General features: G+C 42.7%; 1 protein-coding gene across 12 annotated transcripts in view; it reads right to left on the reverse strand.

Moving 5' to 3' along the window:
- Positions 1 to 14,972, reverse strand: part of NTRK2 (neurotrophic receptor tyrosine kinase 2) — a 446,678-nt gene that overhangs the window by 303,565 nt on the left and 128,141 nt on the right. For all 12 annotated transcript variants that reach the window (XM_069762550.1, XM_069762571.1, XM_069762510.1 and 9 more), the window contains one exon: positions 1,556 to 1,653. In XM_069762550.1, the coding sequence (XP_069618651.1) occupies positions 1,556 to 1,653 (98 nt within the window). The remainder of the gene's footprint in view (positions 1 to 1,555; positions 1,654 to 14,972) is intronic.

Raw genomic sequence — 14,972 nt, forward strand, 5'->3', positions numbered from 1 at the left:
ATTAACTTTTCCAGTGACTGTCTTAAGACGGCCAATTCAGAAAACTCGTAATTTTTTCTCTTTATATATGAGTAGCACTGTATAGCCTGCACTGCCTGAGACCATGAATTATATGGTGCTATTTGTGCAAATATATAGTAATATATATACTGTTCAATTCTTATGAAATTTTTTCCAATATTAAAATGGATAACTAAATATTGTTATGCCGGGCCAGGCCTACCTAGGAAGGGCATAATTAAGCGGTTACCTGGTGTTCACTGGAGCCTCTAATGGTAGGGTCAGTCTTGTGCGGTAAGTAGCCGCCATGTACCATTCCTAGGCAGAATCCGCTACTGCAGCTGTTGACCCCAGGAGTCAGGTACGCTCACACTAAAATAGCGCTCCGTTAAAACTAATGGGTTATGTTTAGGAACACTGTAGAAAGGATACTGAAATGGAGATAAGGAAATGTTCAGACACTGGCCACACAGGGACCAGGGGAGTTTGGGAACAGGACTGGCTGCACCAGGACCAGGGAACAATGCTCAGGAGCTGGCCACACCGGGACACTGACAAGGGGAGTTTGGGAACAAGACTGGCTGCACCAGGACTGGGGACAATGTTCAGGAGATGGCTAACCAGGTCCAGTGGAGTTCAGGATCAGGACTGGTCATATAAGGACCAGGGGACAATGTTCAGGACTCTGGCCGCACCGGGACCACGTATTCAGGTTCAGGACCTGGCCACATTGGGACCAGGGATTCAGGTTCAGCGCTCTGGCCACCACAGGAGGACCAGGGATTCAGGTTCAGCGCTCTGGCCACAACAGGAGGACCAGAGATTCAGGTTCAGGACTTGGCCACACCAGGAGGGGATTCGGGTTTCAGGCACTGACCACACCAGTACCAGAGGATCTAACAACTCAATAGCAGGAGAGACTACATATTAATGAATGTTGTTGCTTTGGCAGCTCCCTACGAGAAAATTAGTCTTTTATACAGGATGACTCTCAACAATTGTCTGGGAGCCATCTTGTAGGTGAACTCATTATACAAAATGCCTCTCAGCAACAGGCTGAGGACATTTCACTATATGCGCGATGCCCCTTTAAAAAGGGGGAAGCACACGCACATGAACATTAGGCGCGGTGCCAGGAAGTGCATCATGCATCATGCACCAGACATGCCAGCAGAAGGGGACCACACTGTGGGGCCAGATCAATGAATATGCCAGCATCCCTGCATGTAGGGGGAGGGGAAATCATGCAGGGGAGCTGGCAATAGTGCTACAAATATTTACCAATTGTTTATGAATAATTAATTCTGAGCTGTGGTAGAAAATACTAAAGTAATTACCTTTTTCAGATCTGTATCTATGGGTTACAAAGACCTCTATGTTTATAATTGTTCAGAATTTCTGTCCCTCATTAGATAGCACCTTTTCTGTTTTATTTGTTTGTTAATAATTAATTACATTTGTTTCAATAAAAATGGCATTTTTAACCATTAACTTTTTTTGATGGATTCATGAGGGATCATTACCTAATATTATGCAATATAAATATCATAGTTACCGTAATGCTGTCTTCATTCCCTCCATTTGAAACATCTGTTGAAGTGACTCCATTGTCTGTGCTGTTTCCACCCATGCCATTAGAAGTAGCCTCATAATCTTGAAATATAAATAATGACAACATTATTCAAGAATACTTAAAGGCTATTTAATATAGTAAAGATGTCAAACTACATTAAAAAGAATCTGTCACAAAATGAATCTTCTTACAAGATATAGTAGGGACAGTGATTCTGATTCTAATGCTGGGTCAGGTACTGGGCTTTTTGCTGTAATTTTGATAAATACTGTTAATTAATCTGCTGCAGCTCTGGTACTACTCTCAATGATGATCTCCTACCATGTAGTCCTTGATATTCATGAGCTCCGACTAACTACACATTATATAGCTGATTGACAGCTTTATGCCTATACAAAATATATGCAGAAAGATATCAATCAGCTGCTGGGGAAGCACAAGACTGAATTCATCACTGAGATGACTAGCAGAGCTGCAGCATATAAACCAGTCTTTTATCAAAATTACAGCAAATTCTCTATTCTCTATGTCATACTCAGCTGGGGCAGCATAAACCTCGTGGCAGATTATAGAAAACAAATTATACTGATTCCAACCTCCAAAAACAATGTATCCCATTGGTTAGCTAATATATGCATTTCTATTCATGGGGTATGATGTACAATAAAAAATTATATTTTGGTAACGTGTTAGTCCGAAAAATTGATGTAAAAACTTTTAAACCCAAAAATGACAAAAGTATACTAGGAGTGATACCTTTATTGGCTAACCAGAAAAAATATGTTGCAATCTTTCAGAGCTCAGTGGCTCCTTCTTCAGGCAGGATTACAAATAGATTAATAAGAAAAAAGCACAACATTTAAGGAATACTACAGTAGGACATTTGTGCATAGAGTGGATGGGGCGATGCCTCCTAAAGATAAGCCAAGGAAACTAAATTAAGGTTTTTGTTACAGATTGAGAGGCGGTAATTCATTTGTAAATTGCCTGAAGAAGGAGCCACTGTGCTCTGAAAGCTTGGAAGCATCATTTTTCTGGTTAGCCAATAAAGGTATCACTCCGAGAATACTTTTGTAATTTTTGAGCATAAAAGTATTCCTGGGATAAAACTATTTAAGTCATGCTTAATATAGTTTTAACTGAATTTAAATGAAAGAATGCAATTTGAGTTTGTATCAGCACCTATTTAATGTCTGTATCCTCTTCAGTGCTTTGGGAAAACAAGGAAGGACTCACAAGGAAAGGGCAGAATGTGTGTTTTGTTTGCAACCAAATAAAATACAGTATATTACGGATCACTGAATAGATTAGATAAAAGGGGTTCTCCAATCATTAAAACTGTACAAATGGGATAACGACAGTATGATTGGTCACATACTAATGAACTGTTGCAGAAATGTCTCACTGAACTAGTCTCACACACATTCATCTGGCCATAACAGGCAGTTATCCGCCTCTTTCATAGCTCTCCCCTATCCTCTCTGTTTTTGGAGGGTTTGGGTTTAACATGCTGGGTAGCAAATTGTGAAGCGACAGTGTGCAGCAGAAAAGCAGAGCATGTGTCATGCAGGCAGCATTAAATAGAGACAATGGGCCCGATACATCAAAGCTTTTTTGGTGTAACAAGCTTTGAAAAGTCATAAAATTGTGACGCAACTTGAGGCTGCACAAAAATTTTGCAACTTTTGGCGTTTTCATGCCATTTGTTCTCAGCTTCGACAATGTGGGTCGGGCTGGGGCAAGACGGGAGCGTGAATTTAATGGGAGATGCAAAAAAACATTTAATTGGGAAGAGACTGGAGTAGGATTTGTTGCAAGGCGCATACGGATATGCACACCACTCATCCAATGTTCCTGATTCATTAAGAGGCATAAACATACCTCCTCATCAAGACTGGCATGAACAATGCAGGTATTGATCAATCAGAGCCAAAGTCTGTGGAAGGGAAATCATGAAGTCTTTTACATGGTAGTCCCATACTTGTCAACTCTCCCAACACTTGACACAACGCTCCCAGGTTTTAGGTGATCTCCTGGCTGAAACATCAAAGTTCCAGGGCCTCAATTAACCTGCCTGAAATTCCCCTTGAAACCAGCTATTTTGTGAGGTATCTTCCTTCCTTCATTCATTCATTGATTCATTCATTCAGGTAAAAAGAGCTTAGGAAAAGGGATGTGAGTAAGTCTAAAATTTACCAGCAGAGCTTTTCCATTTAGTGCAAAGGGATGTCCCTCAAGGAGCCTTGCAATGAAAAGTTGGCAAGTATGGATAATTTTGCCCAACCACAGAGAGCCCTGATATCGTGAAAGTAAAGTTTCTGCACTAAGCTTGGAAACATAATGAAATAAAAAAGTATTTCTAAGCTACAGTTTCATAAAAATCAGATAAAAGCAAAGCTTGGATAAACCCTTTTAGATATTTATAGTTTTATGTATTATCCAAGTAGGCACACTGAATAAAATATTGGTTAAGCCTGGAATATTTCAAATGGTGTATTAATTTTTATAGTAATTAATTCTGACCACTGTCCCTTTATTAGGTAATAACTCTGGAACGCTTCATCGGATCTTGGCGATTCTGAGAATGTTTTTTCATGACATATTGTACTTCTCGTTAGTGGTAAAATTTATTTGATATTGCTTCCGTTTATTTGTGTAAAAATGGAAGTTTGGTGAAAATCTGGAAACTTTTGCAATTTTCAAACTTTGAATTTTTATACCATTAAAACAGAGAAATATGTCACACAAAATAGTTAACAAATAACATTTCCCACATATCTACTTTACATTTTGGAAAAAAAAAATTTGTTAGGAACTTCTAAGGGTTAGATGTTAAACAGCGACTTCTCATTTTTACAACACCATTGTTTTTAGGGACCGCCTCATATTTGAAGTCTATATGATAGAAAATACACAAAAGTGACATTATTCTAAAAACTGCACCACTCAAGGTGCTCAAAACCACATTCAAGATGTTTATTTACCCTTCAGGTGCTTCACAGGTATTTTTTGAATGTTTAAAAATAAAAATGAACATTTAACTTTTTTTCACAAAAAATTAAATTCAGACCAAATGTATTTTATTTTACCAAGGGTAACAGCAGAAATTGGACCACAAAATTTATTTTGCAATTTGTCCTGAGTATGCTGATACCCCATATGTAAGAGTAAACCACTGTTTAGGCGCATGGCAGAGCTCGGAAGGGAAGGAGCACCGTTTTACTTTTTCAACGCAAAATTGCGTGGAATTAAGATCGGATGCCATATTGCGTTTGGAGAGCCCCTGATGTGCCTAAACAGTGGAAATCCCCCACAAGTGACACCATTTTGGAAACTAAACCCCCCTAAGGAACTTATCTAGATGTGTGGAGAGCACTTTGAACCCCCGAGTGCTTCACAGAAGTTTATAAAAAAAGCAGAACCCCCCATAAGTGACCCCATTTTATGAACTACACGTCTCAATGAATAAATCTAGGGGTGCAGTAATCATATTGACACCATGGTCGGTTGGGAATCTTCCCATCCGCCGCTCCTGCTGTCACTGTTATTAGCAGCAGCAGGGGTAGGCTGATGGGAGTAATAGTCTCATCAGCCGCCACCTGCTGTCTCTTTTATTACTTAAATGTAACTCTCATCATTCTCCCCTGCTCGCGCTGATCGCTGGCAAAGCGGGGAGAATGATGAGAACCGTGTTAAGCACCCGGCACCGGGGAACAGCGCTTACTGTAATGCTTCTTTCCTGGTGCCCGTCCGTGTGGTACTGATGCTGCACACGTATGCCACACGTGTTCCGCAAGTATTACAGACACGGACACTGACATCTCCGGTTCCGAAAATATCAGGACGTGTGAAAGAGGCGTTATAGCGGGTCTTTATGTTTGACTGCTGTCACACACTAAAAGCTTTTTATTGCAATAAATAGTTTTTGCATCACCATATTTTGAGAGCTATAATTTTTACATATTTTGGCCCACAGAGGTCTTGTTTCTTGCAGGACGAGTTGACGTTTTTATTCGTACCATTTTCGGGCACATGACATTTTTTGATCGCTTTTTATTCCGATTTTTGTGAAGCAGAATGAACAAAAAACAGCAATTCATTAATTTCTTTTGGTGTGGGGGGGGCGTTTATACCATTCCGCGTGTGGTAAAATTGATAAAGCAGTTTTATTATTCGGGTTAGTATGATGACAGCGATGCATCGCTTTATTCTGAGAGCTATAATTTTTTTATTGTTCCACTGATGGAGCTGTATGGAGGCTTGTTTTTGTCTGGACAAGATGATGTTTTTAGAGGTACCATGTTTATTTATATCTCTCTTTTTGATTGCATGTTATTCCACTTTTTGTTCGGCGGTATGATGATAAAGCATTGATTTTTGCCTTGGGTTTTTTCATGGTGTTCACTAAAGGGGTTAAGTAGTGGGACAATTTTATAGGGTGGGTCATTACGGACGCGGGGATACCAAATACGTGTACTTTTATTGTTTAGATTTTTTTCATTCAAATATTTATTTATTGATAGAATAAATATTGATTTTTTCATTATTATTTTTTATTTTTTTAATATATTTTTACAATTATTTTAAAAAAGGTTTTTAATTTTTAGTTTAATTTTTTTTTAAACATTCTAAGTTTTACACTTTGTCCCAATATGGGACCCTCATTATTTGCAGGCTGATCGCTTCTATAGCATGCAGATGAAGGAGCATCTGCATGCTATAGAAGCTGTTGGCACTGCACTGACACTGAGAGACTTCCTGATCATGCACTGCACATGGCTAGGAAGTTTCTTAGCTCTGGGAACCCAGACGTTGTCATGACGACATCGGGTTACCATGGCAGCGATCGGGACCCCGCATCAAGCCGCTGGGTCTCCGATCCAAAGGCAGATGGGCTGTCAACCCTTGCGCCGACTTCTGAAATGCTGTAATCGTGTTTGATTGCAGTATTTCAGGGGTTAAAGTGCCGGGCACCTAGTGCCGGGTGTCAGCTGTGAGAATCTGCTGACACCCGGCCGCGATCGGCCATGCATCCCCCTGTGTGCGCTGCCGATCGCGATGACGTACTATTCTATCCATGGGAACTAAGTCCCAGGTCACATGGACGGAATAGTACTTTGGATGGCAGAAAGGGGTTAAATATTAGACAAATATAACACTAGTAAGCACAAAATGAAGATTTTAAATGAAGGTATTTATTATTAAGGGATAAAGAAATCCAAACCATAAAGGTCGAAAAAAGTGATTGCCCCCCCTTGAAACATAAATTAACTGTGGTCAATAACATTTTTTGGGAAGCTGAATTCAAATTCCCCAGCGACACCCAGGCCTTATTAATGCCACACCTGTTCTCAACCAAGAAATCACTTAAATAGAATGAGCCTGGCAAAGTGAAGTAGACCAAAAGATCCTCAAAAGCTAGACATCATGCCGTGATCCAAAGAAATTCTGAAACAAATCAGAAAAAAGTAATTGAGATGTATCTGGAAAAGGTTATAAAGCCTTTTCTAAAGCTTTGAGGCTCTAGCGAACCACACTGAGAGCCATTATCCACAAATGGCAAAAACATGGAACAGAGGTGAACCTTCCCAGGAGTGGCTGGCCAACCAAAATTACCCCAAGAGCGCAGAGAACGGCAGAGTTCCAAGACGAAAACCACTGCTGAGCAATAAGAACATAAAGGTCCTTCTCTGTTTTGCTAGAAAAGATTTTGATGTTCCCCAAGACTTTTGGGAGGATACTCTGTGGACTAACGAGACAAAAGTTGAACTATTTGGAAGGTGTATGTTCCATTACATTTGACGTAGAAATAACACATCATTTCAAAAAAGGAATATCATACCAACAATAAAATATAGCGGTGGTAGTGTGATGATCTGGGGCTGTTTTGCTGCTTCAGGACCTGGAAGACTTGCCGTGGTAAATGGAGCCAAGAATTCTGCTGTCTACCAAAAAATCCTGAAGGAGAATGTCCAGCAATCTGTTTGCAATCTCAAACTGAAGCACACTTGGGTTATGTAGCGGGAAACTGATCTAAAACACACAAGCAAGTCCACCTCCGAATGGCTTAAGAAAAACAAAATTAGGACTTTGGAGTGGCCTAGCCAAAGTCCTTACCTTGATCTGATTGAAATGCTGTGGCATGATCTTAAAAAGACGGCTCAAGTTTGGAAATCCTCCAATGGGGTTGAATTACAATTCTGCAAAGATGAGTGGGCAAAAATTCCTACAGAGCATTGTAAAAGACTCATTGCCAGTTATCGCAAATGCTTGATTGCATTTGTGGCTGCTAAGGCTGGCCAACCTGTTATTAGGTTCATGGTGCAATCATGTTTATACACAGGGCCCTGTAGGTTTGGATTTCTTTTTCCCTTAATAATAAAGACCTTCATTTAAAGGGAAACCGTCACCCCAAAAATCGAAGATGAGCTGCGGCCACCGACATCAGGGGCTTTTCTACAGCATTCTATAATGCTGTGGATAAGCCCCCGATGTATCCTGAAAGATGAAAAGAGGTTATATTATACTGACCCAGGGGCGGTCCCGCTGCGGTCTGGGCTCGATGGGCGTCGCTGTTCGTTCCAGGGCCTCCCATCTTCATATGATGACGTCCTCTTCTTGTCTTCATGCCGCAGCTCCTGCGCAGGAGTACTTTGTCTGCCCTGTTGAGGGCAGAGCAAAGTACTGCAGTGCACAGGCGCTGGGCCTCTCTGACCTTTCCCGGCGCCTGCGCACTGTAGTACTTTGCTCTGCCCTCAACAGGGCAGACAAAGTACACCTGCACCAGAGCTGGGACATAAAGACAAGAAGAGGACGTCATCTGATGAAGAAAGGAGGCGCCGGACCCAGACCGTGACACCTATCAGACCGGACCGTATCGGGACCGCCCCTGGGTAAGTATAATATAACCTCTTTTTCTCATATTTCAGTATACATCGGGGCTTATTTACAGCATTAAATAATGCTGCAGATAAGCCCTTGATGCCGGTGGCCGCAGCTCATCTTCATTTTTGGGGTGACTGGTTCCGTTTAACAACTGCATTTTGTATTTACTTGTGTTATCTTTGTTTAAGATTTAAATTTGTTTGGGGATCTGCTGAAACATTTAAGTGTGAGAAAAGAATAGGAAATCAAATCAGGAAAGGGGCAAAGACTTTTTTTTCACAGAATAATATACAGTACAGTCCGGGCAGCACGGTGGCGCAGTGGTTAACCCAGGACTGCAGCCTTGCAGCGCTGGAGTCCTGGGTTCAAACCCCACTAAGGACAACATCTGCAAAGAGTTTGTATGTTCTCTCCGTGTTTGCGTGGGTTTCCTCCGGGTACTCCGGTTTCCTCCCACATTCCAAAGACATACTGATAGGGAATTTAGATTGTGAGCCCCAACGGGGACAGTGATGATAATGTGTGCAACCTGTAAAGCGCTGCGGAATATGCTAGCGCTATATAAAAATAAAGATTATTTATTTATTAAAAGTTTGGACACACCTTCTCATTTAAAGATTTTTCTGCATTTTCGTGACTATGAAAATTGTACATTCACACTAAAGTCATCAAAACTATGAATTAACACATGTGGAACTATATACTTAACAAAAAAGTGTGAAACAACTGAAATTATGTCTTATATTCTAGGTTCTTCAAAGTAGCCACCTTTTGCTTTGATGACTGATTTGCACACTCTTGGCATTCTCTTGATGAACTTCAAGAGGTAGTCACCGGGAATGGTCTTTCAACAATCTTGAAGGAGTTCCCAGAGATCCTTAGCACTTGTTGGCCCTTTTGCCTTCACTCTGCGGTCCAGCTCACCCCAAACTATCTCGATTGGGTTCAGGTCTGGTGACTGTGGAGGCAAGGTCATCTGGCGTAGCACCCCATTACTTCTTTGTCAAATAGCCCTTACAAGGCCTGGAGGTGTGTTTGGGATCATTGTCCTGCTGAAAAATAAATGATGGTCCAACTAAACGCAAACCGGATGGAATAGCATGCCGCTGCAAGATGCTATGGTAGCCATACTGATTCAGTATGCCTTCAATTTTGATTAAATCCCCAACAGTGTCACCAGCAAAGCACCACCACACCATGACACCTCCTCCTCCATGCTTCACGGTAGGAACCAGGCATGTAGAGTCCATCCGTTCACCTTTTCTGCATCACACAAAGACACAGTGGTTGGAACCAAAGATCTCAAATTTGGACTCATCAGACCAAAGCACAGATTTCCACTGGTCTAATGTCTATTCCTTGTGTTCTTTTGCCCAAACAAGTCTCTTCTTCTTGTTTCCTGTCCTTAGCAGTGGTTTCCTAGCAGCTATTTTGCCATGATGGCCTGCTGCACAAAGTCTCCTCTTAACAGTTGTTGTAGAGATGTGTCTGCTGCTAGAACTCTGTGTGGCATTGACCTGGTCTCTAATCTGAGCTGCTGTTAACCTGCGATTTCTGAGGCAGGTGACTCGGATAAACTTATCCTCAGAAGCAGAAGTGACTCTTGGTCTTCCTTTCCTGTGGCCATCCTCATGTGAGCCAGTTTCTTTGTAGCAAAAAGGGAGAAGAAAGACGCTGCTACAAAAATTGCACACCACCCGGTATATGAACATGCAAAAAACACTTTATTGGCATAGACAATAAAAACAATTAAAAACATAGAACCACTGTAAACCACCTGGACATAAATACATGTGTATATACATAGCAATAATTATACAGCCTATCAATATGTCCATAGGGAATATACACCCTATATGGACATGTATGCTGGTAAACACCTACCTAATGGCTCATGAGGACTCTGAATACAAGCCTATTATAAAAGGGATATATATCCCGCAGAACCCACAGGCAAGTGTGTCAAATAATGACCACCCACCTGCCCATATGAAGGGAGAAAAAAAAAAAAAAAAAAGAGCCTAAGCAGTGAGGGCAAGATATCCCCAACCCAAACCTGTACCAACCTATGTCCGATAAGCTGAGGTGTCCAGGGGGAGAGACAGTGGACCCTAACCCCACGCGTATCGCCTCCTTAATGAGGCTTCGTCAGGGGAAGTATGCAGTAGCCAAATAAACCAGTGTTTATATGTCCCAGATAATTGTTTTAAGCTCTCACTGGTGTGTCCGGAGTCCTACCATAGGAGCGTGATAAACATCCACGCCCCTCACCCGGAAGTGACGCCCATCCAAGTGTCATAAGACCAGGGCTGCATAGCACCTGCGCACATAGTCAGATAGCTCGTGCGCGTGCGCAAATCTGACCCCAGGACACTACGCAGGAGCCGCACCACATCCTCCAAGGGCGCATGTGCCCCTACCAAAACACTTGTGTCTCCAAGAGACAGTGCGCATACACAGATCAATCATCATGATCACCCAGGGCGCACACTATACCACATCTGACAAGAGCAAAATGCGCCCCCTCAGGACTAAAAAGTGGTCACCACCAAACTATGACCGCGCAAATATATGCTATAATACTAGAGGCCACGTACATAAGGAGAGCAGCCTGAACCAGCGCGCGTCCGCAACTGGACTACAGGAGCACAACGATATCAAACACAATATAGAAAACTACCGTTCTGCGCATGTCCGGGAAATAATCCCGGACAGCCACAGTTCGGGGGTTGAAGCAAACTGTGTACACATAGAGCCAAACAGAAAAAATTGCAAAATGCAGGCCAGGGATGATTGATCTGTGTATGCGCACTGTCTCTTGGAGACACAAGTGTTTTGGTAGGGGCACATGCGCCCTTGGAGGATGTGGTGCGGCTCCTGCGTAGTGTCCTGGGGTCAGATTTGCGCACGCGCACGAGCTATCTGACTATGTGCGCAGGTGCTATGCAGCCCTGGTCTTATGACACTTGGATGGGCGTCACTTCCGGGTGAGGGGCGTGGATGTTTATCACGCTCCTATGGTAGGACTCCGGACACACCAGTGAGAGCTTAAAACAATTATCTGGGACATATAAACACTGGTTTATTTGGCTACTGCATACTTCCCCTGACGAAGCCTCATTAAGGAGGCGATACGCGTGGGGTTAGGGTCCACTGTCTCTCCCCCTGGACACCTCAGCTTATCGGACATAGGTTGGTACAGGTTTGGGTTGGGGATATCTTGCCCTCACTGCTTAGGCTCTTTTTTTTTTTTTTTTTTCTCCCTTCATATGGGCAGGTGGGTGGTCATTATTTGACACACTTGCCTGTGGGTTCTGCGGGATATATATCCCTTTTATAATAGGCTTGTATTCAGAGTCCTCATGAGCCATTAGGTAGGTGTTTACCAGCATACATGTCCATATAGGGTGTATATTCCCTATGGACATATTGATAGGCTGTATAATTATTGCTATGTATATACACATGTATTTATGTCCAGGTGGTTTACAGTGGTTCTATGTTTTTAATTGTTTTTATTGTCTATGCCAATAAAGTGTTTTTTGCATGTTCATATACCGGGTGGTGTGCAATTTTTGTAGCAGCGTCTTTCTTCTCCCTTTTTGTCATTTACTATGCTGCTACTTGCACCCCCCTTTTATGTGTATAGTTTATAGCTGTGCGCCAGTTCTTTTGGTATGTTTAGTATCTTGCATAACCTGACTTCTATAGCGGGTTTTCTTTTTTGGCAGCACGCACTCTATTAGGGGTCTTTAAATCAGTTAAATTATTATTGTTTACTGACGTATACATATTTTTTGCTTTATAGCTCTTTACTTGTGTTGGGTCCATCATGGACTGGGATGCACGTGAGGCGGCCTGGCGTGCGGAGTCAGCCAGTGTTTTTTCTTCCACGGAGAGTCATATACCGGGCTCAGAGTTTTCTATACTAACAGCTGAGCTTACTTCAGCCCATAGATTAGGGATCAGACTGTGGTGGAATGTTCGGAGTTTGGAGGAGTACATGAAAGCTAATATTGTACCCCGGGGCCTTAGGGTTCCCATTTATCCCGCATGGGAGCCGTCTGTGGCTTTTCGTTCAACATGGGAACAGGGATTGTTACGTTGCTCCAATATTATCATGAACATGCTCCTAGAGCATGATAGGGAGTTGCTTGTGACAACTAAAGGCCACATTAAGGAACTAGAGTCCAAGTTATCTAATTTTGACGACAAAACACAGGTCCAGCCCTTTAGGATGAGACTCAAGGATACCCTTGATAAATATGATCTGGATATCATAGAGAAGAAGAGATCTAAGTTCTTTCGGGATCGGAAGGACTTTGATACTCAACAAGCCTTCCAATGGAAGCACCAGGGGAATCGAAGACAGGCCCCCTATATGTCTAGACAACCTGGGGCGGGGTCTGGGCCATCCAAGGGAGGTGGAGGAGGTCCTCATTCATCTGGTAGTGGGAGTGATTTTTTTATCATCGGCCGACAGCGAGCCCGACGGAGGACCAGAAGGGGCCGCAAGTGCCGCTCAGCCACCTCGACGGTTCACCAGGTTTGGAGGTCGCAAGATGCCGAAACGGCACAAATTCTTCCATTAATGGGACCATCATTGGAAGCTGTCATTCCATCACCTGGTTTACAGGAACCACCAGGTAAGTTACAGGTTATTAATTTATCTGAGTATCAACTCACCCCGGTGGAACTTTCAGTATTACAAAGGGGCTTGACGTTCTCCCCGGTACAGAAGGTGGATAAATTTACACTGGTTAAGGACCTGTATTTATTTTGTAGGCGCTTGGTTTTACAAGTTCTACACAATAGGCCACACGACAGGGATGGATTGGATCAGACGGACCGACAAGTACTCCAGGATTTGCTGCAACTATTACAGGAGGACTCCATCGATAGTGGTAAGGACCGGTTTCCCCATAAAAATAAATCAACGGTGGCTCCCCCCTTTTCACTGGTACCGGCAATAAGGGTGTTTTTTGAGTTGGTAAAAAAAGACATTCTCCGACTACGCCCCTTTTCTGGCACGCCTAACAACCTTGGAGTAGAAGAAAAACGTGCCATTACTAATTTGAAATCTAATCCTGCCTTCCTAATTAAGGAGGCTGATAAGGGGGGGAATGTGGTCCTATGGCCCCACACTTTATATCTGGAGGAGGCCCATCGCCAGTTGGACAATGTCCGATTTTACCGGAAGTTACCATCAGACCCTACAGGGGTGTTTTCAAGTAAGTTGAGGGGCCTTTTGGAAAGGGCTCGGGACTTGGGGATCATTAATGGCCAGGAATTTAATTTTATGTGGGTTGAACACCCAATCATTGCGACCTTTTACATGCTCCCCAAGGTGCATAAAGATCTTTGTAAGCCACCGGGCCGTCCAATTGTGGCCAGTATCGGCAGTCTATGTGAGAAAATCTGTATCTATGTCGACCACTTTCTGCAACCTATGGTTAAGAAATTACCTTCCTTTATTTTAGACTCTTCATATTTCATCAAGAAGTGTCGGGATATTATATTACCTAGTAACACGTTGCTGGTTACTTGTGATGTAGAGTCCCTCTACTCAAACATCGATCACGAAGATGCGGTTAGGGCAGTCCTCTATTTTTTGGATCAGTCGGCGCATTCTGACAGAATGCACGACTCATTAATTGTGGATCTGATGGAATTTGTCCTCAAACATAATTATTTTACATTCGATAGGACATACTACCTTCAGACCTCCGGCATGGCCATGGGGGCCAGATGTGCCCCGGCCCTAGCCAACCTATTTTTGGGTTGGTGGGAGGCCACTGTGGTATATGTACTTGATGCATTCAAAGATAAGGTGCGTTATTGGATGCGCTTTATCGACGATGTGTTTTTTGTTTGGTCGGGGACAGAAGCTGAGTGTAGGGTATTTATGGATGGGTTGAACGAGAATCCATATAACTTTTTTTGACTTATTCAACATCTTCCTCCTCAGCTACCTTCTTGGATTTGGAAGTCATGATGGAGAATGATACTATTGTCACCAAGTTATATCGTAAACCCACGGCTACAAATAGTCTCCTGGACTTCAGAAGTTTCCATCCCCACCATACAAAGCGCGGAGTCCCTACCGGACAATTTCTCAGAACAAGGAGGAACTGCACACGCGATGACGACTTCAGATCAGAGGCCTTGACATTGACGTCCCGTTTTAAAGAAAGAAACTATCCGCAGAGATGTATTTCAATGGCATTTCAGAGGGCGAGGACACATACACAAGAGTCCTTGCTAAATACAGAACGCAAGGTACGGGATAATATGCCCAGATTCATTACAAACTATAATACACACTGGTCGCAATTGAGGGGTATCTTGTGTAGACATTGGGGCATTTTGGCTACTGATTTGAACACTTCTAACATTGTGGGTGAACAGCCCCTTTTGGTAGCTAGGAGAGCACCCAATTTGAGGGATCTCCTAGTCCAAAGTCACTATAGAAGACAGACTACCCGGTTGAATCGTGGAGTGAGGCTTAGGGGGT

Source organism: Ranitomeya imitator, chromosome 1 (assembly GCF_032444005.1).
Source record: "Ranitomeya imitator isolate aRanImi1 chromosome 1, aRanImi1.pri, whole genome shotgun sequence".
NCBI lineage: Eukaryota > Metazoa > Chordata > Amphibia > Anura > Dendrobatidae > Ranitomeya > Ranitomeya imitator.